The 27651-nt window shown below is 40.9% G+C and overlaps 2 protein-coding genes across 4 annotated transcripts; both read left to right on the forward strand.

Moving 5' to 3' along the window:
- Positions 1-9: 9 nt before the first annotated feature.
- Positions 10-11984, forward strand: GTSE1 (G2 and S-phase expressed 1). Of its 2 annotated transcripts, none has more exons than XM_072860077.1 (12): positions 10-127; positions 1112-1195; positions 1924-1987; positions 2068-2686; positions 3916-4086; positions 5497-5638; positions 6848-7225; positions 7416-7488; positions 7937-8185; positions 9088-9268; positions 10401-10541; positions 11561-11984. In XM_072860077.1, exons 1-12 carry the CDS (start codon positions 25-27, stop codon positions 11642-11644), a joined length of 2289 nt encoding a protein of 762 aa, XP_072716178.1. In that variant the 5' UTR covers positions 10-24; the 3' UTR covers positions 11645-11984. The 2 variants fall into 2 exon arrangements, with proteins under 2 accessions (XP_072716178.1, XP_072716184.1); XM_072860083.1 differs by lacking the exon at positions 10-127 and adding an exon at positions 301-556 and having other exon boundaries at positions 11561-11983.
- An 838-nt stretch (positions 11985-12822) lies between these two features.
- Positions 12823-25929, forward strand: TRMU (tRNA mitochondrial 2-thiouridylase). Of its 2 annotated transcripts, none has more exons than XM_072860103.1 (11): positions 12823-12947; positions 13464-13629; positions 15817-15923; positions 16485-16607; positions 18529-18701; positions 19686-19739; positions 20283-20349; positions 21178-21278; positions 22343-22487; positions 22724-22806; positions 24039-25929. In XM_072860103.1, the coding sequence occupies exons 1-11, from the start codon at positions 12854-12856 to the stop codon at positions 24183-24185; spliced, it is 1260 nt and encodes a 419-aa protein (XP_072716204.1). In that variant the 5' UTR covers positions 12823-12853; the 3' UTR covers positions 24186-25929. The 2 variants fall into 2 exon arrangements, with proteins under 2 accessions (XP_072716204.1, XP_072716210.1); XM_072860109.1 differs by having other exon boundaries at positions 16491-16607.
- Positions 25930-27651: the final 1722 nt, after the last annotated feature.

A 27651-nucleotide genomic window follows, 5' to 3' on the forward strand; every position in this document is an offset into this window, starting at 1 on the left:
GGTCGTTATCGTTCGAACCGGCCAATGAGGGCGCGCGGGGAGCGTCACGTGAGCGGGGCGCGATTTCAAACGTCCAGGCGGCACCGCCGCATCGCTGCGCTGCTTCGTGCTCGGCGGCCCCGTGGAGGTGAGCGGAGCGGCGGCCACCGCCCTCGGCCGGCCCAGCCGCTTTCCTGGCGTCGCGGTGTGGTGTCCGGAGGCCATTCCCCCGAGGCCCGGCTACAGAGGGGCCGTTGCGGTCGGGGGGGGCCTACGCGAGCTCGCCTGAGGTGGGGCGGTGGGAGGGCGGCGGGCGGCCCGGGCGGCTCCTCGCGCCTCACGGGGCTCCGCGTGGCTTGCGAGCGGCTCCGCGCACGCCGGGCAGCTTCTCCCCCCCGGGTGTGGGTGGGGGGTCCCCTCGGCTCCGGTGGGCTCTGCTGAGCTGCCCCGTGAGGGACCAGTCCTGGTAGGTCCGTGCTCGGCGTTAATCCCTTCGGCTTGGCCGCACCGCATGAGGTACTCTTCCTGAGGGTCTCCTGGCTAACCTCTCGGCAAAGCCTGAGGAGGTTGTGTTAAGGTAGGGACGAGTCCACCTTAGCTCACGGGAAGATGGTATTTGATGGGTTTCTGTCCAGTGAAAGGTGCTGTCTTAAGCACAGCATGCGTTTCCTCTGTGGAGCAGAGATGTGCTGAGTCTTGGTTATGCCAGTCTCGAATTAGTGCTGTAAAAAGTTTTTTTTTTAGCCTGTGGGGTGGCAGTGTTCTGTTGCAACTGTCTAGCCGTGCTGCCCATTGCAGCTGTATTCGTACAAGGAGTGTAGCTGCTGAACACAGAGTTTGTGTTAAGGAATTTCAGAAATCCTAGGCATCGCTGCTCTATTTGAAGGCTTTTTACAGAGGTTGTAACACTTTACATATACATAGCCTCAGATAACTCGATACCACGTTTTGAGAGAGGATGGTGAGATGTGTGACATCCCATAAACCACCTTTGTGTGGCTGTCCCTAAACATAATATCTGAGTCTTCAAATGGAATGTTTACCTCCTTGCTAATTTGGCAGTATTCTAAAATTCTGTGACCTTATTGTTGTTTCTTTAAACCTACTTCATAGCTAACTCTGTATTTTCTAGACACTATGGAGGAAGGAAAAGAAATGGCAGCACATTGCTCAAGTCATGTGATTGAAGAAAAACTGGGTATTTGCATGAGCAATGGTAGGTGGAGAACATGTTGGGATATTCTCTACCTGGTGTATCACTTATTAAAATTTAAGACAGTTCAGATCAATAGACCTCCTGTATCTGCTTTATATCTTGTTCTGTGTACTTGTTTCCTTGCATGGGCTGCTGTTGACAGTCTCAGACTTATAAGCCACCTCAAGAGCTGGTGGAGCACTGGTGCTAGAGCACGTGTAGTAGTGACAAGATGTCATCAACCTCTCTTCTATATATCTAATCTGAGCTCCTCCCTTTTCCTTATCTGTCTGCTGGAGATTAAATTAATATTTACTGTATATCTTAGCTAGTAGGAAAACTGATCTTTCTCCTGGCTTCTGTTACTGTCCTGTGGTGGTCTGAACTGGAAAAGAACTGACTGAGAGGACAACTGCATTATCATAGAGCTCTAGATTATATATTGTCACTTTTCTCAATTGGAGGCTGCTGATACCCTTTCCCACAGCCAGATCCCATGTTCCTATTATGGATGCTTAGAAATTAGTGCTGAGATCTTTCATGATATTTGGGCATCTGTCACAATTATGATCATATTCACAGCTGTACCTTTAATTTCTTAGACCCAGACCATGTTTTTATTGTTTTAATTATTTAAACTTGGTAGCTAAAATTTTCTTTTCCATCTGACATCAGCTTCACCAAACTGTCAAAGCATGATGCAATCATTTTTATTGCAAATCCTCACTGTGACAAAATCCTTGTTATAGTTTCAGACTTTCCTCTTCTGACTGACGAAAAGTTTGATTTTGACCTTTCACTCTCTCCAGCAAGGTAAGCGAAGGGTCTACAGGTAAATATACCTTTAAAATGGACACATATAAGGTGCTGGGCTGACTTATTTTTCTTCGTAGTGGAAATGAAGATGAAGTTTTTGTTGGACCTTTGGGGCACAAAGAAAAATGTATTGCTGTCAATATTGAAGCAAAACAAAATGCTGAAAAAAAGAGTGTGCCTGCTTCTGATGATAAACTTACGTGGAGCCCACTTACAGGAGAGAAATTTGTGGAAATCTTCAAAGAAGCTCATTTGTTAGCACTGCAAATAGAGACTGGAAGCAAGAATGAACAGACTAAAATAAGCCAATCGCAAGAACAAGAAAACAAAATTATAGAAAAATTTGTGGAGGACTCAAAGTCAAAATTGAAAATACTGAGAAACCAAAATATAGACAAAAGTCCCAGAGCTGTTAAAAGGGAGACATACTGCGTGCGCGATAGCCCAGCATGTCAGCTGCCACCTTGTTTTCAGAAGGAATTGGATAAACTTTTGTCAGATGACAAAACACATGCTCTTCATATTAATCCAAACAGAAGCCCTGTTAAAATTTGTATATCTCCAACAAAAATTGCCAGTTCACCTCTGACACAAGAACAGAAGACTAAGGAAAGAAGTACGAAGGCAACTGGCAAACTGCCAACAGCAAAACCTTCATCTACTCTTGGAAAAAGCAATTTGTTGACTATTGAAAAGGTAAAGAGAGCTTCTCAGCAGCAATGTTTTCTTTAAATGTGGCCTTTGTGTGTTTTAGGAATGTTTAAACTGTCTACAAGCTTTTATTTTTAAAAGTGAACTTTAATCTTCTGATGTTTCTCTACCTCATAAGATCCTTAGGCAGGAAACGTTATTATATATAAAAAAGAAAAGTCAGGGCAGATGCTATGGTATAGTAGCCAGCTAGTTTATCTATTATGACAATCTAGAGCATCTGCAGGCGAATTTATTTTCTGTTGTATTGTGGGTTTGTGAATACCATCATTTCTAGCTTCTGTTTAAACCCTATTTTGTTGCTGGTAAAATTACTGCACTGTTCTTAGTGACTTAAGGTGCAGCAGTGCCTTTGTTTACTGTTAACCCTTGTCAATGGAGGTGAGGGGGGGAAAAACCCCCACAATTATTTTGATAGGACAGGAAAATCTTTTAGCTCTAGTTCTGTCCACAACTTGTCTCAATTGTGAAAAGCACTGGTTAATGGTATTACATTTAGGATGTGGCTATGTGACCAACTGAAAATGTATTCTAGGATAGTTGTGTTAGTGACCGTGTGTGCACAAATTGCAGTCTCTAGATAGAATATCTTCTGGATTTTATTGCTCTACACCTTATGGCTTAGGCTCTAGTATGTACTGCAGATTTTACTGAAAATGTGATACTGGCTCCTTGGGAACCATCATCTCTAGAAAATAGGGGACCCTTTGATTCCTTTGTGGTATAAATCTCTTATTGATTTTGGGTGCTATAAGAAAAGGCACAGTCTTAATGCTTTAATTAGCCAAATTGTACCCCATTGTCTCAATAGACAGTTGGATGATGCAGTCTACTATTGTAATGTCTCATCTTTCGGAAAGCTAGAGTAAAGCAGAAGAATATAAATTAAATGGAGATCTCATAGTTGTAAGAAACAGCTGTTACAGTATGTAGGTGAACATGATTATATGAAATTTGTGCTGATGAGTTGTTGTGGCAGAACTGTCCTTACGTTGATGTCCAGTATCTGGTTCAAGCATGTTCTAGTACTTAGCAAATACGCTCAATAGACTAACTTTAAACTATATTAGTCTAAAGACTAAGGACTTGACTGGGTTCAAAGGCTTCTTCATTGACTGTTGTCTTGGTTTCTAACAAAATCAATTTGTGTAAAAAGCTTTATAGTGGTTTCTAGAAATACTATAGCTTTTAAAATGTTGCACTGAAATTTGCAGCCCAAACCAGGAAAACATACTAGTATTTCTACAAAAAGAGACTTGAACAGCATGGGATCATCTGAAGATCTAATTTCTGATAAATCTAGTGCTGCTTCAGATGTCTTTGAGTCTTCGTTCAGTGGCAGTTCCTCAGCGCAAGACAAAAAAGCCCTTCCTGCACCAAGTAAGGTAATGGCAAGCATTTTTAATATGAAAATAATCTTTATGAAGTTCTGATAAAAAGAAAAAAACCTGAATTTACTTTCTAATTTAAGTTTACTTTCTAATTTAAGGCTATATTGCTGTGTATTATGGCTTTAAGGAAATGTAGTCTCTGTTCTGTAATTGCTGTTCTTGAATGTGTATTCTAAGTCTACAACACAATGAACATACTTAAGAGCAACTATAAATGTGTTGGATTAATAAGCATTACCTTTGTTTTTATAGCACTAGCTGCAGGTAAGTGATCAGCAATTTTCTGTAAGAAACAGTTTTTGATGTGTGTAGTTAACTAACTGTATGAAAAGGTTGCCATAACTTGTACGAAAGTAGAAAACCTACAGCTGTCAGGAGTTGTTCTGAAGCTTTAGACACCTACTTCCATGCTGAATGCTACTTCACTGAATCACAGAATGGTTGATATTGGAAGGGACCTCTGGAGGTCATCTGGGCCAACTCCCTGCTCCAAGCAGGGCCACCTGGAGTTGGTTGCCCAGGACCATGCCCAGAAGGCTTTTGAATATCTCCAAGGATGGAGACTCAACAACCTCCCTAGGCAACCTGTGCCAGTGCTCAGTGACCCTCATAGTAAAAAAGTGTTTCCTGATGTTCAGAGGTAGAACTTCCTGTGTTTCAGTTTGTGCCCATTGTCTCTGGTCCTGTCACTGGGCACCACTGGACACTGTCCTCTCAGATGTTTGTATATAATGATGAGATCCACCTCGAGCCTTCTCTTCTCTAAGCTGAACAGTCCCAGCTCTCTAAACCTTTCCTCAGATGGGAGATGCTCCAGTCCCTTAATCATCTTAGTGGCCCTTTGCTGGACTCTTTCCAGTAGCTCCAAATTGCTCTCATACTGGGGAGCCTGGAACTGGACACAGATCTTCAGGTGTAGCCTCCCCAGTGGTGAGCAGAGGGGAAGGATCACCTCCCTTGACCTGCTGTCAACACTCCTCCTAATGTGGCCCAGGGTACCAATACCATTCTTTGCTGTGAGGGCACGTTGCTGGTTCATGTTCAACTTGTCCACCAGCACTCCCAAGGGCCTTTTCTGCAAAGCTGCTTTCTAGCTGGTTGGTGCCCAGCATATACTGGTGCCTGGGGTTACTCCTTTTATTCTTTAATCTCTTTAAGTCCACACTCACATTTGTGGCAGGAATAAAAATAACTGTCCACCTCCTAGATCTGATGTTCCAGTTCTGTCTAACCCAGATATAATGAACTGTTTCTAAGAATTTACTTTTTAAACTGTAATCTGAGGAAGCAGCTTCTCTAAAATTCACAAATAAAATGCTATAATACCAAGAAAAAGCATGGCAAAATGTGTTAAATAGTTTGGGGGTTTTTTTGCTTTTGAATAAACTATATTCTCTGATTCAGCCTGGCCTAAAGAAGATCACACATCTGAAACTTTCTGGTGTTGCCAGTGGTCTCACAAGAAAGACTACATCTTCATCATCAGTTTCCAGCTTGAACTCAAGTCTGAATTCAAGTTTACCCATTTCTCCCATAGGAAAAAATGGTAATCACTCTTACTACAGATTTGTGCCACAAATCAATTTTGAAGTAGCTAAGCATGTCTTGGACTATGGGTTTAGATATGTCTTAATGGTGTCCAGTACATACAAGCAGTAAGAAATGTTTTGAATGGAGAATAAAATTTTGTAGGCTAGCCCAATAAATCCCTGTGGACTAAAGATAAATCTTAGACTTCCATCATTTGTAAAAACTAGATTCATGTAAGCCTGATGCCTACATGCGAGGGTCTGACACAGCTAGAAAGTAAGCAATGCTGCAGGAAACCTGTTCTTTTTGTACATGATCGTCTCTATTATTGCCAAGTATGTGAGCTTCTGAATGCTGTAGGCTTGTCTAACTTGAATTAAAAAAAAACAAAACACCAAAACAACTGAAATACGGAAGGAAGGTGGAATGCCTGGTACCAAGTTTCTGTAAGCCTCAAAAGGATGAGCTTTACGCAAGCAGATGGAAAAAAAACTCTGGGGAGATAACTGAATACAACCAAGAGGCTTATGCTATAATGAGGAGATCAATTTGACCCTTTCAGTAAGCCTCAAAGGATCAGGAAAATAGTCTCCTAAACATATGGGCAGATGTAAGCACCACAGTTCTTGTAGATCTAGCAAGATACCAAGTTACTGCAAATTTTTATTTTGTACTTTGTTTCTGGACGGATAATAATATATCAGTAAAAGTTAAAGCTTAATAATTCTTATTTTGTACGCTAGAAGTGTCTAGTCAAGATTCATCCTATTAATGAAAGTAACCTACAGACTAAAAGTAAGAACCATACAGAAAACTGAGAAAAGCACTTGTGGGGTAGTTCAGCCTGTGGTGTTAATAAGTGTAACTTGAACTATTACCTTCTTGAATGCCTGCTTAAGGGAACAGAGCCAACTATGCTGGGAGAAAATGTTGAAAATGTAACTTGAATCTGCAAGCTGTTTTGGCATTCCTTGAAGAATATTCTGACTTGATTGCAGTAATTCAGGAATTTGGTGAGGAGGCTTTCTAAAACAGACAAAATTGCTAGAGAATTCAGGGAGTAAGTTTTCAGCAGTTGTATGTGTTCTCCTTAAACTTGAGTTGTTTCAACATAAGTTTAAATGCTGTAAATTGCTGTTTTTCTTTCCTGTGTGAGCATAATTATTCTGCTTAGTCAAAAATATAGCAGTAAGCGATGATTCAGAAGTATAGCTTTCTCTTTCAGGAAAATCAAGCATGTCTTCAAAAGCTAGTGTGAGTGGCTCTAAGCTTTCATCTAGTACAAACAAGCTGGCCCTTGTCAGACCTACCAGGGTGTCATCTCTGCAGGCTGCCAATACTGAGAAATCCAGGAACCAAGCAAGATCAGCTAGTGCTCCCAAAATATCTAGTGCTGTAAGCTCGGCTAAATCTTCGGCTTCTGCAACATCATCTGAGGCTGCAGGCAGTGGAATTCAGAGGCTGAGCTCTGTTCCCAGTCTGCAGAAGCTATGTCAGCAGAATAAAGATGGAAGTGCAACAAAAGGAAGCCTCTGTCCAAAGCCCAAGGCTAGAGTTTTGTCTGTTCCTACAAGTCAAACTAAGGTTCCAGTGAAGACTGGAGGTAAGCACATACTTTGCATGACCTGTCTTCTAGCTTGGCTATTGAAAGCAAACATTACCTTGAATGCTCGTTATTTGTTTCATTACACTTCTGTTCACCTCTTGGAAGGAATTAGTATTTTAACTGAAAGGTATCTGTTATTAAAAAAAATATCAGAGTGGATAGCAATTAACAAAACTTTTCTCTCTAGATACACCACCAAACAAACCAGCACCAAAAGCAACACCATCTCTTGGATTAACATTTTGTGGCACACTTGGAAGGTAGGGCTTAACTGATATTGGATGTACTGAGGCATACTTCTTAATGCAACATGGTTGGGTGTTGCAACAGTCTTTAAAAGTTCTAACTTCATTGTCTAGTCCCTTGAGATCCTCCAGGTTAGCTGTGTTAATACCTACTGGAACTGATTTAAAAGAAAAAACAACAAACAAACAAACCAAAAAAAAGCAAACAACCCAAAACTTAAACCAAACAACCCACCCTCACTCTCTTCAGAAGAGGAGGGTTTTCTTTGCAATGCTAAATAGACTAGAGTCATTCATAAAAGAATTCTTATGAAGTAAAGCCCTTACTATGCTGTGATTATCAACTTTATGATGATGACTGTTCCCTTACTGACCAAAGGGAAACTGATTTCCATTGTCTGGTAGAATAGTTTCAATAAAACTGTTTCTAGAAGCTTCTGGCTAATGCATGTTCCTTTTTTAGTGCCATGGCAGTCAGCACTCCTGTGAAAGCCCCAGAAGATGGGATCTTTCAGAATTCTTGTTTTCCTGAGAGGTCTGTTTCCATGACTCCTGCCAGTCTGAAACGGTCTTGCTTACCTACACCTGTTCGTTGTATCTCGGGATTTCCAGCAGTGACTCCTAAAACTGCACCAAGAATGGCATTTTCTCCATGTGCTGCATCTGTTCGCCAAAGTTCCAGCTTTTCTACCAAAAAGACTCTTACAGCTGGGTAAGATGGAAACCTCCATATGTGAAATGAGTATTGTAGGCAAACTGCCTCTAAATGAATTTTAATGATGACTTTCAGGTTTCAAGGACCTCTGCTAGATGTTAGAGTAAAGCATTTGAGCATAGATGCTGTATAGGCCTAATAAAGATTTATATTTTTTGACTAGTAAAATACTATAAGTCTTACTGAGATGAATCAATATCTAACGTTAAAGATTTATAATCTCTAATAGGAAGTTATTTGTATTTCTTGAGCTAGCGGACAACTTAAGACTTGTTTCTGATGCTCTAACTGAAAACAGATTTGGCGTTGGTGTTATTTTGCTATTGCTTTCTGATGAAGGGAAATAGCTGGTTAAAATACATATTACTTAACTTTGTCTTATGCTGTTGCCAATGCTTCTGTAAAATTACACTTTCTTAAAGCATCAGTCAAAAAGCCAAGGAGTTAGTTGATGGAACTTTAGTTTCTGAGCAGGTTTAGCTCTGTTTCATTTAAAATAATTGCTTGCGGAATGGGTGAATCCTACATTGTTGTTAATTATGTCTGTTTTCTGTGAAAATAATGTTGCCTTCTTCATATTATCAGCCCAACATCATCTCACAAGTGCCATATATATGTATGCAGGCTTGCTTCATGGTCAATTTAAGATTAAATTCTTCATCATCTTGCAGTCATTAGCTCATTTTCTTTGCATGGGTAGGCTATGGATTTATTGCAGCATGAAATATCTTGTATTTTGCAGGTAACTAGCATACTTTTGGATGAAAATATGGTAAGCCTTTTGGTCATTAAAACTTGGGCTAAAAAAGGAGAAAATGAGGTTAGGGCATTGGCTTGTCTGTCTTTAATAGTTCATGCTGATTAAATAACTCAATTATTGCCAATGCTCTTTTCCCTAGTTCTAAACAGACAAAAGGGAGTAAGACACAGATATCTTCTTCAGAAGATGATATATCTCCTCCACCTGTGCTACCTCTTGTGCTTAACTTCTCACCAGAAAAAACTGCTGCAGAAGTAATAGAAAATGAATTAAAAGAGGCTGAAGTACAAAAACAGCTGGCTGAAGAGAAACAAACTGAGGTAAGAAATGACAATATATTTTTCTACAGAACTACTAAGTAAACTGCTTGAAAATAAATTATTTCAAGATGAGGGATAAGTAGGAAAATCCCTTCAGTACACACAAAGTTAAAATGGATTAACTCTAAGCATGTGCACCCTCTAGTGCCTATTTTTAGCACTGAGCATCTGTTCAGTGTTTCCACTAAGTTTGTTCCCATCTCAAAGCTGAATGGTCAAATAGTTGCAGATTTCATATCAAATTTCCACTTCTGGATAAGTGCTGTGAAATCCTTGTGGATGTGATTAGAAAAGCAGTGTCACAGGGCAGTTCCTACTGCAGCCATAAAGCCCTTCTGAAAAAAAACAACTGCACTGCTGTAGTTAAATTCAATCACATAACAGCAGTGCAAATCTGCATACAATGAGTGAGGATTAAACCCCAAAGCCCATGTAGCAGTAAACTTAGTTAAGTGTCACGTACTTAGTCCAGTGAGCACTTTTCCCCTCTCCCAATAATCTACTGGCTTTGTGTTGAAAGTTGGCACTCCACAGGCATTAAGGAGAAAGGACTGAACTGGTAGTTCTGAAATATTAACCTGTCAAAGTGGCTATTGATTTACAAATATTCAGGTGTAGAATAATCTGTAGATTAATTACTTGATGATATTGCATCAGTATTTTCCTTGTTAGCTTACTTGATGACACGAAGTATCTGTTACAGAATTGCTTAGCACATGTATAGAGTAGTTAAACTGGACAAAAGCATAACTAAAGTTTGGAGCTCTACAGAACAGTTTATATGGCTAAATAACATTGCACAGTAATTGTAGTCAAGCCATTTAAATATTAAGTTATTACTCTTCTGTTTTAAATTTGGCTTAACTCTGCTTTTAAGTGAAAAATTGTTTTATGTCCCAAGGAGCTCTTTTGCTTTGTCTCACTGCGGTTTCCCTATTTGTGATGCTAGCCATCAGCAGAACAAGAGCTGAGGTTTTTACACTGTGTGCAAACAATCCTGCCTGAAAAATATCCAACCTGTAAATTAAGCCTGTCCTGTGATTATTACAGCTGTATAAGCTAAATTGACTGCCTAAATGTTTATGAAGCATGGACAACAGAGGAGAAAACCCTGAACTATTTTTTTTTTAAGGCCTTACTGGTAGATATTGGAGTAGACAAATGTCTCCCACACACTTTGGAATGTGAAAGTAGACCTCTGATTGACCTTTCCAATACTCCTGAAGTGAATAAGATTACTCCTCTAAAGCCTACATTCTCAGGGCACGTAAAGGTAAGTTATATCCAAGTCTTCTGGTGCAAATACGCTAGCAGAAAAATGTCAACTGGCTGTCATACTTGTCTCTGCAGATCAGCTCCACAATACTGTAAAATTATTTAATATTAGCTCAATATGGTCAATATGATACTACCTACTAAGGTGCTCTTAAGTAAAGAGAACATAATGTTTAAAATCAAACAATGTGCTCTAAACTAGAGCTCAGTGAGCAATCTGCACATAGGAAGAGGAGGAGGATGGAGAAAGAACTTAATGCTTAAAGCAGTTCTTAAAGAATGAAAGTGTTCTGAAGCAGGAAGTGAATGCTGTCTTCAGTAGAGTAGGCATGCTGACTCTTGTTTTCCTTGCCTTGCAAACTTTCAGTTCTTGGCAGCAGCAGCTCATTTTCAGCAAAAAAGCAAGGCTGCCTCTCCTGTTTAACTCCTCTCCTAATCCCCTCCTTAGCTGAATGATGTGTGTTGGAATCTACTCTAAATTTGACAAGCATTTCTGGGCAGCTGTCTTGTACGCTAATGGCTTTCTACACTGAAGGTAGATGCCTTTAGATATTGTCAGATGAATGGTGGTAACTATGAGGATGTAGCCTTTGACACCATTAGATGTAGTTGGGACCAATTTAATATCAGGTCCTTCAAAGTATCTCAAAAGAGGATCACAGAAGTCTGACTTCGGGGGGCATGTTCAGAGGAGTTCAGAAGTGCTCTGCCCTGCCTGTATGACTGACAGTGTCACTTGAATATGCATAGTAGTGAAACTTAGAAAAGCCTTTTAGGCTTTTAAGGTGAGTACAGGCAGTCACCACCTTGTGAGAAGCTTGTGCTGGTCTAAGAATGAGCTAGATGTTTAAAAACCTGAACCTAAAAGCTTGAGTGTGGCGCTTGTATCTGTCTTCTGGGTACTAATAGGAACCCTAAATGAAAAAGACTTGAGAAGACTGTGTTATTAGAGATGATTACTGCTAGTAATGTACAACAGCTGACTACAAGAGCTTCATTTTATTGTTTTTCTTTCAGCTAATTGATTTGAGTTCGCCTCTTATCACTCTGAGTCCTGATGTAAACAAAGAAAATCTGGATTCCCCTCTACTAAAGTTCTGAACTTGAGTTGAAATGAAGAATTCTTGGCATCTGTGATCTCTAAAGTGTTTGTGTTACTCTTCACTCGTACAGGTTTTTTTTGAAGATGGCTATAGATTCTGATGAACTGCATTAACACAATAGAATTCTAAGTCTTGATATAGTCAAACTGAGTCTAGTGGTTCTGTTCATGGATGTGTTGCAATGGGTGTATTGAAACTGTGTTCCTCTAAGGCAAAAAGGGATACTCTCTGTATTGAAAGCCTATCTCTTTATTTCCTACCAATTGTCCTTTGATTCCTTATAACCTGTGTGCAATGAAGATTTTAATTTAAAATAAATTAGTTGTTTACCAAACTGTTGTACAAAATGGCAACCTTTTACAGGGTTTGGTTAGACTATTTTACTGTTTCACTATCAAATGTTAAGATGTAGGTAAAGCTAGCGGACTTCAGTGTGGTTTTTCATACAAAAATGTAGCAAGTTTGGAAATCAACTTTTTACTGTTTGAATGCTAGTGTATTCCACTGAACAGCAACAGCTGAATTTGTGTGATTCAAAGGAGAAAACAACAGCTTGTTCCTGCCAGATGGTTTAGTCTTGACAGTTGAAGGCTAGACTCACACTTTCTCACTCTCAGAGTAGAAAAATGCTTTCTTACCCAAATTTGTCACGCTTGGGTAATACAGGGAGATCTTAAATACAGGCAGGTGAATGGAAATGAAAATACACACAGTAGTAGCCCACAACTGTTGAAGCCACAAGCCCATCGTGGGAGACTAGAGACTTTGGCTGTGTATGTACGAGCAGGCAGCGTGGAGGCCAGAAAGCTCTTCTGCTTTTTCCCTCTTTCGGCTTGGTTTAACAACGTACCGTGACACCGACACTGCCCTACCCCTCCTGCGGCCGACGGCCTGAACCCCGCTTCCCGGCCGGAGAGGTGCAGGCCGGCCGCACGCACTGAATTAGGCAGTGAAGGGGAGAGCGCCGAGAGCCCTCCCCGGTTCGGGCCTTCGCAAGCGCCGGTGCTAACGCCAGCGCCCGCGCTACTTGCGGTGCTGCGGCGAGAAAAGGGTGTCCCCCGACCGCCTGCTCGGCGCCGGAACCCCCGAGGGCAGCACCTTTCCCCCGGGCGCCGTTGGGCGCAGCACCGCCGCGGACCGCGGCCGCCGGAAGGGCGGGGCGGGCGGCCGGAAGCGGCGGTGCCGCGGCCGCTGCGGGGCGGGGGCGATGCTGGCGGCGGCGGCGGCCGGGCGCCGCGTGGCCTGCGCCGTCTCCGGCGGGGTGGACAGCGCCGTGGCCGCCCTGCTGCTGCGCCGCCGGGGTGGGTGAGGGCGGCGGGCCGGGCACTGCCCCCCGCCGGCGCTGCGGGGCCGCGCGTCCCCTCTCGGCCCCCTCTCGGCCCCCTCTCGGCCCCCTCTCGGCCCTCCCTCGGCCCTCCCTCGGCCCTCCTGCCCGGCCGAGTCCGGCCGGTGCCTCCCCGCGCTCACCCGCCTCCCCCGGCGGGTGGAACAGCCCCACCTCGGGCAGGGCGCCTCGGAGAGCCGGGCACCGCGGGGGGCGGCGGCGGTGAGCGGTAAAGGAGGGGACGGGCGCAACTCGGTGTTCTGAAATACCGTCGGGTTAGGTTGCCAGAAGAGCTCGGATTTGTGTTACCTGTAGGAAAAAAACAAACAGCCCCACGGTAGCTGTACTGTAAGGCTTAGGACGGTTGCTTAGTACAGGGCTACTCGCATCTTCTGAAGGAAGCAGTTACTCAAGCAGGTCTTGAAAAAGGCAGGGCTTTGGGTCCAGGCTGTAAGAATTTCACTTCGTAAGTCATTCTTACCTTCATGCACAGGCTACCAGGTGACAGGCGTCTTTATGAAGAACTGGGACCCTCTGGATGAACAAGGAGCTTGCTCCATTGACAGAGATTGCGAAGATGCTTACCGGGTTTGTCAGAAGCTCGATATTCCTTTTCACCAGGTTTCCTACGTGAAAGAATACTGGAATGAAGTATTCAGGTAGAAACACGTTTAAAATAGGTGGTCTTTCAGTATATTGGTGTAGTACCGTGTTATTGTGAAAAGTAAGGATGGACAGATAATGGGTAATGGCAACTTATTGCAGTATTATCAGTGCTAAGAGAAAGTACTGAAGCCTGTTAAATGTTGGAGGAATTATTTTTTCTGTCATTCATATTTAAGATCAGAATTTATATGTTGGTTTTAATATGTTTGTTATTTTTGAGATTAATAGGTGATTCCTCCCTAGTTATTACGAGTGCGTAGCAATTGCTTTGTTGCAGCTCATTTCTTCTGCTTCCTGCATACTGGTCCAGCCTTATCACAACTTGAGAAAAAAGTGTTTAATGGGGTGCTATTATTGTCCGTGTGTGTAATTTATGCAGTGCATTTTACATTAATATATACTGAATCCAGTTTACCACAAAGTGATCGTGAATTAGCCTTGCTTCTTTAAAAGTATAACAAATCTGAAACTGTTCTCTAAAGAGGGTGTTCAGATTTTCTGTGAAATTGTTCCCCTTTAAGGGAAGAAAGTTCTACGTAGGAAAAGCTGAGAGTTTTTCTTGAGAGATGGGAGAAGAAGGGAAGTATTGGTATAACAACGTAGTTTATCTTTTATGCACTCAACATAAGTACATAAAAGTTGTTCCCTGATCTTTAAGTAGTGGTGTTGTTACCTTGTCGTAGAAGAAACTGAGGAATAACTAGTCATGCTACTTCCACTTCATGTTGAAGTGACATCAAGTTGAGCACTAAACTTTTGTACAGTCAGTGAAGAAAACAGCCCTGTTCTGGGAAAGTTAACTTGATTTTTCCCTCCTGGTATGAGAGAATGAATACATGTTATCGAAACTCTTGAGGGGTGTGGGGTGTCTGTAAATGACAGTGAATCAAAGATCATAGAAGATCAGCTTTTCTTTTGCTTCTCAACATTTATTATTATTACTGTCATCACTAACCTTGAATTTACTCCTCTGGATCGGTCTTTAAAGGGTTATTAATCAAAAAACACCTTTTATCAAGAGAACTGTTCCAGGTCTTGTCTTTCCCATGGCTTGTGCAAAGTCTGTTTCAGATCTTTACATCAGAGATTCAGTAGGCAGCCTTCATTGCCTTTTCTCTGGTTCTGTACTTTACTTGAAGTTCTGAACTGATGTGAGCCTGGCTTTATGCTGGGTCTCTTATAAAGCTTCCAGTGGACTCCTGCAGTATTTACAAAGGAGTATTGTGTTCTCGTAAGAGTACAGTGCTGAGCCAGCAAGAGGGAGGCAGCTCTGGGTAGACCCAGGTGATTTAATTATTAGTATGAATTGTTGAATTCAGAACTGTTAAGAAGGCGTTAGACAAAATAAAAGATATGTTGCTTTATTTTCTATTTATGGATGTAATGTATAACGTGGTAAGGAAGAAGCAATTGATTCTGTTTCAGATGGTGAAAAGTAAAACCAAATACTGGGGTTGCTGGTGTTCTTTTGAGTCCAGTCTATGCCCTCAGTTCCTCTTGACTTCAGTCACTACTGGGGACAAGCAAAATAATGCAGTGATCAGGCCTTTTGATATCTCAGTGCATCACTGTATGCTGGTTTAATTTCATTAGTTATTATTTCAATGTTTTCAAGCAAATAATGGTAAACACTTTAATTATGCGACAGTGTAAAACTACAGCATGACTTTGAGAAACTAATTGAATTTCTTGAAGGGAAAAAAAAAAAGACAGGAAAAAAACTCTATAAAATTAAGTCCCATGACTGCTTATGGTGGCATTATTACAGATTAAGTTATTGTCCATTCAGCTGAGACACAGTAACTCCTGGTGTGTACTCCACTGTACTGTCACTTTGAAAAATTAACCAGGGTTGTTTAATTCTGAAAGTAAATATTTCGTAAGAGATGAGTAGGATGTGCACAGTGGGCAGCCATGTCTCCCCTGAGGCAGTACTAATTTAATAAAACAACAGTTACAAGATTGTGAGTGATCATTTGACCATGTCCTCAGTGCACGTTGGACAAAATCTTCCAAGCATTGTTTTTTACAGGTTAAAATCTAATGGGTATTTTATTTCTTACATGAAATGCTTAGTATGACTGGGTCTCAAGTTCTCATGTTTAAACAGATCGTTCGGTCTCGGATAGTATTAGGCAGTGTTAATAATGTTGATATACCTTTGAATCTTTATTTTACAGTGACCTCTTAAAAGAGTATGAATTGGGAAGGACTCCTAATCCTGATATTGTGTGTAACAAGCACATCAAATTCAACTACTTTCTTCATTATGCTATGGATAACCTTGGTAAGGCATTTTCGAGTGTGTCAATACAGAGTGTGTGCCATGGAAATGCTTAAAGGATACAAACTCTTGAAAAGGTGGGGAAAAACACAAATTCCTATGCATGCCTAATTCACATATCTCTGTGGCAGTATTTCAATATTTGCAAACTATTTGGTTTTAAGTTTGCTTGTACGTATAGAATCATAGAATGGTTCAGGTTGCAAAGAACCTTTAAAGGTCGTCTAGTCCAACCCCCCTGCTGTGGGCAGGGACATCTTCCACTAGATTAGGTTGCTCATATGTAGGAACAGATTTAATTCAGGGACATACATTGACCTGAGCATTAAGTTTTACATTCTTATGTGATCCTTAAAGTACAAAAGCACACGTGCTGGCATGCTGATGAATAGTGTACATTATTTAAATATCAGGAGTACAATTATTGTTAGTGTAAGACTTTCTCTATAGGTTTTCTTCCTTCATTGCTTTCTGCTTTTCTTACTGGATGTTTATAATCCTGTTTTAAACTGTGAATTTCAAGTATGTGTCTTTGTGTTTTGTTTTTGTTTTTTTTCTTGATAGGAGCAGATGCAATTGCTACTGGGCATTATGCTAGGACCTCACTAGAGGATGAGGAAGTGTTTCAACAGAAACATATTAAAAGACCACAAAGGCTTTTCAGAAACCGTTTTGAAGTTAGAAATAGTAAGTAGTTTCCTCATTTCATATTTCATCCTAGATATGAAAGAGAAATTTAAACTGGTGTCACAGAAACAGGGAAATTCGTTGCCTTACACACAATGATTACCATTTAAACCCCAGCCTTTGTAGAAGGTTGATTGCACAAAACAGGGGATTTACATTACTGAAAATTACCCTGACTAGTCAAGTATTACATTTTCTATTTTCAGAGTTCTAATCCAGGTGCAGAGGTAAGAATAAGCATTTCAGTAGTAATCAACATTCTGGAGGAGCTGTAATGTGGATTAAGGAGACAGGGCTATCTTCTATACTGTGGAGAAGTATTTCAAGAAATCTTTTTCAAGCATTTCCATGACCTACATAAAATTTTCTTTTTTAATGTTCTATTTTAGGGAACGTATTCTTTGGCTATTCAGTATATAGTATAGATAGAATTCATCATGGGGATATGCTTAAGTGGAATTTTAGAATTAAGGCTTTGAAACATGAAAATTAACATACTTTTATATAGTAATTGGACTGGATGTTATTTTACTGGAAAAAATCATGTTCTCATTCAGTAATTCAACTCTTCTGCCTTATTTCTTTGTTCTCCTATAGAAGCTTGGTTTTCCCACGTAGATCAAGGTGCAATACATGCAGACATGTATTGCAATTGAAAAGTGCAAGTGCAGCATGTGCAGACATTTTTAAGGCTACGATTCTCGGGTCAGCACAGGTACTAGTAGCAGCAGTGCAGGATTTGCTCTTCACTTTAGTAGTCTGCCTGTGGCTGTACATAATCAAAGGCTGATCTCAGCACTGCAGTGGGTCTCTTGTTATCAGTAGCAAAGCCAGCTTGATGAATGCTGTTTGGGGTATGTCTCTGCATGGCACTATCACGGCTTGGATGGCAATGTGGAGGTTTCCCAAATAGCTCTGCAGTGGGCCATAACGCAGTAGAGTAACTCAGATGAAGCTCTGATATATAATGAGAAGCATGCTATACCCCAAGGGAAAGAAACTTGCAAACTACCACGATGCAAAGCTGCCACAGTGATGTTTTTGTGTTACAGCTTCCCTGCTTTCATTTGTCTGTTCTGGACTTAAGGGGGTTTATTTGTTTCTTTGTTTTAAGTTTATTGCTGGCAAGTTGAAATGGCCCCAGCATGACCAGCCATCTGTACTTGTGACAGACTGATTCACAGTTGTAGTATTTTGTGATGTTCTAAGCAGGCTTCCTGCCCTATTACTGAAATTTTGTGTTACTAGTTGTGACTGAACTATTGGCCTGTAGTTAGTGTTAGTTTGAGTCAAGAAACACATAAGTAGAGTTTGTACAACAGCAGAGCTATTAGCTCTTAAAGGGAGTGGACAGAACATGAAAAACTATACCAATTTTATTTCATCTGGGCAATCAGGAGACTTCATCTATTTTAAAGAAAAAAGTCAAACTCTCCTCTCTGAGCATTGGGAATAACTCTGCTGATCGTTCAAATCATTCATTTATAGCAGTGTGATTTCAGGGCAAAACTGAATGTCTTTTTGAAGAACAGTATACTCTAAGATATTTGAGTCTTCATTCTCTTTTTCACATGAAATGTGAAAATGGTTTTCATTTTTCATATTGTTGATGTTCTTGCCAATGACACATGCAGTATTGTGGCATTGTAATTGCCACAATATGCACATGCATATTGATGAGGCAGTGTAAGACTTTGTAAGATTCTGCGTTGTACAAAATGAGAATCTTTCTAGATCTTTTTAGTGGTGAGAAAATACCCCAACATTTTCAATTACATTTTGAAAAACCTGAAAAATACTGTCTTTAACACATATTTTGAAATAATAAAACTGAAATGTTGATTGTCAAACAAAGTACTAAAGGAAGTTGAACTACTGAAGGGGGTTATGTTGAGATGCCTTATGTGTTCTGCACTTGCAGCTGTGAAACTCCTTCAAGGGGCTGACCTCTTTAAGGACCAGACCTTCTTTCTAAGTCAGATCTCGCAGGATGCTTTGAGGAAAACCATTTTCCCTTTAGGGGATTTAACAAAAAGTTTTGTAAAGAAGATAGCAGCGGAACATGGCCTTCATCATGTGCTAAAGAAAAAAGAGGCATGGTAACACTTAAACTCTTTTGATTTGTATTTCTCTCTAGAATAGACTTTCCTAAATGTTTTGAACTTTAATCTGTGACAATTCATCTGTTTCCGAGCACCATCATTGAATAGGTTGGGAAGCAGCTTTATAGCTGTCTGCTTGCTTAAAAGTACTTTTATGAGCTTGTGGTTAGTTGTGTATTTTAGCTCGCAGATAATTTGTCTACCATATACTACTTCAGAAGTTCAGTAGTTCAGAAGAACTAAAGTGAAGGTGAATGGGTTAGGATGCTGTGAGCCTTAAGGAAAGTGTTCTCTGTCACAGCAGGTGAGAAGCCTTTGGTCTTTATTTTCCATAGCTTTTAAAGGCTTCCTCACTGTAATTGTTTTTCAATGTCTTTATAGAAATTGGATCATACTGCTTTTCCACAGTTACTCCTTTGAAAAAAAAATTCTGTTTCTCTGAGAACTAACACTTCATGAGTTGATCCTAAAAAAATGTAATGCAGGCAGCAATTATATTGCTGATGCTGTCTTGATCATTTTTAATGTTTATATTCGTACACTGTAAATGGGCGTTTGAAGAATGTAGGCAGTAACTGAAAGGAAAAGGAAAGCCTGTTTGTTTTTGAAAGTTTTTTTAAGAGATGTACCATTACTCTATAATTTGTGTTACTTTTGTACTTTAATCTGAAAGAGACTTCTGTTTTTAATATACATACAATATAGTCATCAAGGTTAATGTATTTATTTATTGAACATGTGTTCTATTTCCTATTATTTGTCTTCTCTTCTGTGCTTACGGCTCTCACTGATACTGTATAGAATTAGTTTACCTATGTTGGAGCAGACGTTGTGGTTTTGTTTATTTTATGAGATGCCTAGCATAGTTTGGGATACCTGGGGCAGGGGGAAATCCATCTTGGACAGATTATTAATATACATTATTTCAAATGTTTTTCTCTGCTTTTATGGATTCGATACCACGTTTCCTTTTCAGAGTATGGGAGTGTGTTTCATTGGTGAAAGAAACTTTGAAAATTTCCTACTTGAGGTGAGCAACATTAAATCTATGACAATCTTTATGTTCTGTTCTGGTTTTCAGCAGTAATTTATAACACTGTCTACAGAAAAACCTCCAACAGCTTGTGGCCCACATTAAGTAGCAATGCCCCAACTCCCTTTGCAGTCCCAAGCCTACCCAGAAGCCAGTGCCAACAGCCTGTAGGAAGTATCTTGCCCCTCCACCAGCGAACAGTCACTTTCTGTAGCGAAAGGAGTGCGTGAACTTGCACTCCTGTGCCTGCTAGGCTCTGACAAGTGGTTGGGATGTGAGAGGGGCAAATGGCTGAATCCTGCTGTCCCCTGGCATAAGTGAGGATGGGGCGAGTGAAGCCCAGAATTACTGCTGATAGGAACTGCCCTTCCTACTTTTCTCTCTAAAGCAGCATCAGGGAAGAGGCAGTAAGCTGCTTGGGCAGAGTTTGCTTCTTGAAAAGTTATTTTCCAACTTCAAGAGAATGTAGTGACAGAACCTGAAATATACTGTAAGGGTTTTTTGGGCCATCTTGTGACTTAATCTCTTCCTATTTGGTAGTATTTAGAACCTCAACCAGGTAACTTTGTTTCCATTGAAGATAAGAAGGTGATGGGAACACACAAAGGTAATTGGCTAACCCACCTTAATAACTGCTTTTAGATAAATGAAACAATACTGCTTATATTTGGAGGGACAAGTTTTGTGACGTTCCAAACCAGTCTACAGGGTTTTCCCAGTTTGATAACTCTAATAATCGTGGAAAACTTGCTTTACACAGTAGTAGAACCTTGAACTACAACTGATTCTTGATTATTTGTTCCCTGTTGCAGGAAAGTAAATGATAATTATTAGGGTTACTCTGTTGATACTAGGTGGTTGTTAATTTAATACCGAGAGACCATTGTTCATTTAATTCTTTAAAAATGACTGTGCTTCAGTTCCAGATTCTTTAGTACCTAAAGTTTGCAGAAAAAATACACCATGCACCTCAGTGATGTACAGTAGGACATCACCAAACATGGACAGCTTACCTTTTCCTTTCCTTCTGTGTGTCCTTCCTTTGCTCGCCTCAGTTCTAGCTGCCAGAACCGAGTTCCTCTCCCAAGTAATTTATGGAAGTAGTATGTTCTACTAGTACATAAAAGTAAGTGAAACTGGTGAGACTGAGTGGTAGCAAAACCACAAATTGAAGCTGAAATAAATAAATGCTTGTCTTTTGTAAACCCTAAGAATACCACAATTGAAACGAATTAGTTTGAAATCATGTGCTTCAGGTACAGATGAAAACTTTCAAGTAGATGTTAGTTTAGTTTGTAATTGGCACACTTCTCTAAGAAAACTTAGTTCGTTATTCTTTGTTTAGTGGTAAAGTTTTGGGGAAATTATTTTAACATTTTTCTGAAAGTAACAGATTAAAAGTTGCTAGCAGCATTACATTTTCGTATTTCTTTAGGTTGGTTCCTCTACACAATAGGCCAGAGGGCTAGACTAGCAGGCCTGAAGGATGCTTGGTTCGTTGTAGACAAAGATGTCAGCACTGGAGACGTCTTTGTGGTGAGTTAATTAACACAGGTATTGCAAATGACTAATGCAAGCATTTTGTGACTCCTGCTGTATGGAATGTGACTCTAACCTGGGCAGAATTCTCGGCTTTCCTCTTGGGGGAAACAAGAACTAACTAGTGCAGCATCAGCAGATTTGAAACATCTTGTCCAAACTGGCTTTTCTTGAGTAGAAAATTGTTTTAGATTTTGGCATAGAACTTTTCCAAACAAATGGCAAATGCTGAAAAGAATCAGCCAATCTACTGAGCTCTCATTTTCTACTCTAAAACATGGGGTTTTTATTGTAGTTATTATGACACAGTATATAAAATGTGTATTATCTTGGTTTACTATGTATTGCTACTTTCTTTTTCTAGTAAAAGAAGTAGTAGCCAGTAATACAGTTTTATCATTTTGAAAACTGAGGCAGAATATATATAATACTGAAAATATTTGATGTGTTAATGACTAATCATATGAGATGGCTGGGAGTTCTGCAGCTTGCTGGCATTAATGTTTCTTGCTGTTCATGCAGTTGTTATTCTTATTTGATACTGCTGTGATTATAATGAGGTGTTCTGCTACTTGTTGATGGGCCTGGGGGGGGGGAAATCATAATCAAATGACAGTTGAGAGGAAACAGGCAGGACCACTAAGAAATTTTTTTTATGCCATACAGTAAGATTGTGTGTGTGCAGCACCTTTGTTGGGGAGGCGTTGAGTTGAGAAATTGGAGAAGAGGGAGGTAGCGTCTTGTTGAGGTAGAATAAGGAGGACAGTAGATATCTGAACTCAGCCTGAAGAAGGCAGGAATATGATTGGAGGAAAAAGAACACAAGAAGTGACATGACTCTGAGATGTAGAAGACTGACAAATAATTCAGGCTTGCTTTAGCATATTTTTTTCATTAAAGACTTCCATCTGGAAGCTGATTAAGTGCTACTAAATGCTTGCTTTCTTATTCATTTTGCCTTCAGTTTGATATGGCGTGATGCTTCTTCTATATTTCATGCTTTACTTTACAAGTTATAGACTCTCTGGCAAAAACATGAGCATTAAATGTTGTATTTTAAGGCACCGTCAACAGATCACCCTGCTCTGTACAGAGACCTACTGCGGACAAACCGAGTGCACTGGATAGCAGAGGAACCTCCTGCAGAGCTCGTTAGAGATAAAATGATGGAATGTCATTTCAGGTTTCGGCACCAGATGGCACTGGGTAATCAAATCTTCTTTCGGTTTACTCAGTTTTTGAAACTGTGGTAGTGTGTTCAGTGTAGTTTTGCAGAAATAGTTGAAATGTTTTGGCTTGCCTTTCTGTTTCTGTAGTGTCTTTATACAATTCTGTGTAGTAGTATCTTGACCTATATCTGCTTAACCTAGTGATGAAGGTTTTTCTTTTTTAATGTGAACATAAGGATTAATGGGTAGGTGTTTGGCCATTTTCTACTCTAGTGCCTTGCGTGCTGACTCTAAATCAAGATGGGAGTGTGTGGGTGACACTAGTGAAGCCAGCAAGAGCTATTACACCTGGGCAGGTAAGTTATTAGAAGTTATTTTCTTTCCTTTTTTGTGTTTTGGCTTATCTGGCTAATAAAGCAGAGTAGTGTTTTTATTAGCTGGAGCAAAATAGTTAATTTATTTGCATGTGAGAGCAGTTAGCTCTGTTTTGACTATTGATCAACTATTTTGAAGGAGATTGTTTCTAGATTTAAATGGTCTGTTGTTATCCATATAGTCTGAGAAACTGGCTTACAAGTATTAGAAATACTTGAAAACATCTCTGGTAATCAATTGTATATGCAGAAATGGAATCTGTTGTTGTCTTCAAGAAATAGATTTTAAAAGGTATTAATTTGGTAATTGGCTGCTTAATACGTTTTTAGTGTTCAAATCTGTTTAGTGAGGATCTGTGTCCCGTGAATTTCATTGTCCCGGAACAGTACTGAGAAGAGGTACTGTGTAGTGATGCCTTTTAACACAGCTAATGTAAAGATACTCCATCACATCGTAAACCAGTGGCGCTCAAGCATTTTCTGCATGCACTCTCCCAGTATACGTTCTACCCTCCCTCTCCCTCCCCAAAACTTGGGGGTCTGTGGGACACATCAGGAGGGAAATTGTCTGAGAGCTATTTGTAATGGAGAGAGGAATACACTTAAGAGAAGTGAGCTGAGCTGAGAAGACTCCAGCCAGAGCTGATGATAGGCATGAGAAACCCCTGACTGCCAGGAGCTGCTGAGCCTGTACCCGGCTTCTTTACTCAAGGTAGAGACAAGGCCAGGAGGTCTGTGCTCCTCCTCTCCTGCAAGAACCTGCTGAGCATGTCAGGGAGCTCCAGTTACTTCCTTCCAGATGATCTGCTCCAGTGGTCCTTGGTCTCCTTCCTATTTTGAGAAGTGCCACTGTAGCCTGGGCACACTTGTCTGGGGAAGGTCCAGTGAAGGTGCAGATGATGTTATGTATGTCATCCCCTTTGGGGAAGGAAGCTTTCCAGCACAATCCATTCCACCTCAGTAACTGAAGAGTTTTGAGATAATCTTGTAGGAGTTCATGATGGAATTTCCACCAACATGTTTATATTTACACTCATGTAAGCCAACAAATCCTTTTCGTTTTTTGGGGGTTTTTTTGTTGTTTTTTTTTTAAGATTTAGTCAGAACAAATATAAGTGAATACACTCGCTGTCCAGCAGGTCTTGCACAGCCTGCAGTTGCTCACCATGCCATTTGCAGCTGCTGAAAAGACTCTGCCTGTGTTTACCTCCTAGTTTGCTGTGTTCTACAAGGGTGACGAGTGCTTGGGCAGTGGGAAGATCCTAAGGATGGGCCCATCAGTGTATACCATGCAACAGGGCAAAAACCGAGAGGAGGGTCCAAAGAAGGAAGAGATTGACAAGATAGAACCAGCAACATAACACGTGGGTTTCTTTGTTGAAGGACTTTGGAGAATTTGCTGCCTGAGAATAAGAAAAACAATAATTAACGTATTTTTTTGTTGATCTGTATGTTTTAAAGGTCAGTTGGCCATCGAGTCCCAGCTCTTGACTGTTAGCACTGAACAGGTTTAAAACTAAAGCCAGTTTGGTACAATTTTACTGGACTGGATGGTGATATTTATGTTAATACTTATCAAGGGATGTCTTAAAGTTGTTCTGTAATAGTAGTTACACATACAAGAATTTTAATATAAAAATCATGTCTGAAATCATAAATCTATCTTTTATGCGTAAGTGAAATACTTTTTTTTTTTCTTACTTGAAGATAGCTGTCCCTAGGTAAAGTACATATGTTGTTTTACAGTAAATGTATGTTTGTGCTTTGAACTCTGAAAAAGGAATGAATGATATTTAAGTTCAGCATTTTGAATGAACTCCAAGCAACAGATATTTATTTTTCATTTTATATAGTTTTATAAGAAATGTTTTGGATTCTTAAGCTGTATTAAGTAGTGGTTTCAGATGTTTACGTGACTGAGAATTACAAATCTAGGGGCTTTAAAACAGTCTTGATTGTTAAATTTTTTCACACAACAGACTCATTTTTTTGTTAACTGCTGAGGGCAGAGGCTGTTTGGTTTGTCTCCTGGAGAAGAGAATGTGGTGGTGTGCTTCAGAAAAATGCAAATTCATCTGCATTTCCTTATTATGTAGCTAACTTAATATAGACCCGATAATAATTGGATCTTGCAGCGTGTCAAAATTAAGTGGTATTAGGAAGAGCTGAATACCTCCGTCCAAATTATCTACGCTTATAAGGATTGGGTGCGTATTGAGGACACCCTAAGCTTGTAATGAAACTTTATTACAGCAAGTCAACAAAAATTAATTCCTGTCTTTCAACATGGTAGTAGAAGGTAACTGTCCCTAAAGTACAGCTGTGCAGGAGCAAGACTGTCCAGATGGGTGCAGAATTTTGAGATTTGCATCCAGTCTGGGTGGTAGGAAAGCTGTACCATGAACAGAATCACAGAATCGTTTAGGTTGGAAAAGACCTTTAAGATCATCAAGTCCAACTGTAGACCTAACACTACCAAGTCCACCACTACACCGTGTCCCTAAGCACCTCATCCAAATGTCTTTTCAGGAGGTCGGAAGGCTTGGATTACATGTACATCCTTTTCTGTTGTCTTAGTATCTTCTAATAATTTGTTTTATTTCTTCTGGTAAGAAAAGTAAAAGGTAGTCTCTTTTCTTCAAAGTGTGGAAGTAAAAGGGGGAGAAGACACTCTTCAGTGTCTACTTGCTAGTCTGGGAAAGTTAAACACACTGTTAGGGGAGCCCTGTGGAAAAAACCTAGACTGTTAAAATCTTATGCATTTATTTGATATAACAGTAGATCTGCTTGAGGGGGGAAAAAAGCCATCCTTTTTCACTGGTGCCAAAATCAATTTGATTTAAAAGCCTGTCTTCAGAGTGTCTGTCCATGCGCAGGTTAACTGTAAAGACTATTCATGCTTCACATCAACTCCTGATTTGTGTTAGGTTAGTTGCATTATGGGTCCTGGTCATGACTTTTTACGTGGTTTTCCTAATGTTTTCCTTATCTTTCCTGAAACTTCTGTCTTTGCAAAATGTGGAATTAATTACTAAGGAGTTAATGCTCCACGTTGTCCTCATATGAGTTTTCCAGTCAATGTCCCAATTAAAATCTTCACAAATGTTTTGTGTTATACCAGTGTGGTTTTTATTATTACTTCATCTCACAACACTCTCAGGTATGTTTGTTGTTTGATACTGTACTGGTAGAGGTAGGTTCAACTGTGAGGACGTGAAAAAGGACAGCCATTTCTGTGTCTTCAAAATTCACTTTCTTTTAAAATTCACAGAATTGCAGAGGTTGGCAAGGACCTTTGGAGATCATCTAGTCCAACTCCACTGCTCAAAGCAGGGGCAACTAGAGCAGGTTGCTCAGAGCCATGTTGTCAGGTTTTGAATATCTCCAAGGATGGAGACTCCACAACCTGCACTGATAAGGTCCCCCGAGCCTTCTCTTCTCAAGGCTGAACAGCCCCAGCTCTCCCAGCTTCTCCTTGTATGACGGATGCTGCAATCCCCCCTCATCAGCTCTTCCATGTGTGTGTCAGGAAGTTATCAGCACTCCAGAGACCTCCTGGACTGCTTGTGCCTTTCAGTGTTGTCCCTCCAGCAGGTATCAGAGTGGTTTATTTAAGTCCTCCATGAGGACCAGGGCCTGCAAACATGAGACTTCTTCCACTTGTCTGTCTTCCTGATCACACTGTAGCAGACACCTACAGCAATGTCAGCCATGTAGGTCGCCCCTCCGATCCTAACCCCCATGCTCTCAGCTGGCTCATTGTCCACCCCCAGCCTAGAGCTCCACACTGTCCTGCCCCTCCCTCACATCCAGGATGATGTCCCTCCTCCCCAGCCCATCCTTCTTGGAGAGCTTGTACCCATCCATGGCAGCACTTGGGCTGTGTGAGTTGTCCCACCATGTCTTCATGATCCCAATGCGATCAACCCGTGCAACTGCACACAGACCTCTTAACTCCTCTTGCGTGTTCCCCATGCTGCATGTGTAGCGTACAGGCGCTTCAGAGGGGCACCTAGAGAGGCCCCTCCTGCCTGTTTTGTTGTTTTCAAGGTCTCTCCTGCCTGGATCACCCTGCTGCCTTAGCTTGCCAACCCAGTCCACCACTGGGTCTCCCCACGCCATCCTGGATCGAAGGGCCTGGTGAGCAGCAAACCTCCCTAGACGCCAGGGCGGGTCAGCAGCTGGAGCTGCTGTCCCCTGTGGCAGGGAGTGTCCTGCTGCTGTCACTCTGCCTGTCCCTCTTCCGGTACCGCGACGGGTTTGGGCTCTCAAGGCTGCAGGGTTTGAGGGAAGGTCCAATTAATGTCTCTCTTGTCACCTCTGAGGTGGCCCAGGCTGCTGGCCTCCTGCCAATGCTCCTGGTGAAGACCCTCCACCAGTGCCCACCTCCTGCAGGCAAGGAGCCCAGCTCTGCCGGGCCTGGGGGGCTGCACCCTCCCTCGGGAGCTTGGTCTGCGTTGAGGTCACTGTTAATGTTTCCTCATTCTTCAAAAGAATGCGAGTTACTGGGTTTTAGAGTCCTGAAGTTGCTGAGTAGATACTGTTGTGGTTGCCACCACCTGGAAATTAAAGTCAGATCTTTAGAGCTGGTAAATGACTGCAGAACCAGTGATACCCCCAGCTGGTAATTTTGTTTAGCTTAAAGCTCTGTTTGACACTAGTAGTTTCCAATCATGAACATTTATCTTGTTTAATAAGTCCTTACCTCCTTTTAGTTTTCCTGTTTCTACCAGGCAGTGTTTCCTGTCCTACATGCCTCCAAGGATTTAAATGCGTACATTCTTTTGGCTCTAAAACTCCAAAATTTATCTATTGTACCTGTGACCC

This window comes from Ciconia boyciana, chromosome 1 (genome assembly GCF_034638445.1).
Source record: "Ciconia boyciana chromosome 1, ASM3463844v1, whole genome shotgun sequence".
Lineage (NCBI taxonomy): Eukaryota > Metazoa > Chordata > Aves > Ciconiiformes > Ciconiidae > Ciconia > Ciconia boyciana.

Bases quoted from the DNA above. Each gene is read 5' to 3' on its own strand.
- GTSE1 (XM_072860077.1), top strand. From the start codon at position 25: ATGAGGGCGCGCGGGGAGCGTCACGTGAGCGGGGCGCGATTTCAAACG. The intron at 1,196-1,923 runs GTAGGTGGAGAA...TCCTTGTTATAG, and splicing joins GGGTATTTGCATGAGCAATG to TTTCAGACTTTCCTCTTCTG. The intron at 5,639-6,847 runs GTAATCACTCTT...TTTCTCTTTCAG, and splicing joins TTCTCCCATAGGAAAAAATG to GAAAATCAAGCATGTCTTCA.
- TRMU (XM_072860103.1), top strand. From the start codon at position 12,854: ATGCTGGCGGCGGCGGCGGCCGGGCGCCGCGTGGCCTGCGCCGTCTCC. The intron at 12,948-13,463 runs GTGGGTGAGGGC...CTTCATGCACAG, and splicing joins CCTGCTGCTGCGCCGCCGGG to GCTACCAGGTGACAGGCGTC. The intron at 21,279-22,342 runs GTGAGTTAATTA...TTGTATTTTAAG, and splicing joins GCACTGGAGACGTCTTTGTG to GCACCGTCAACAGATCACCC.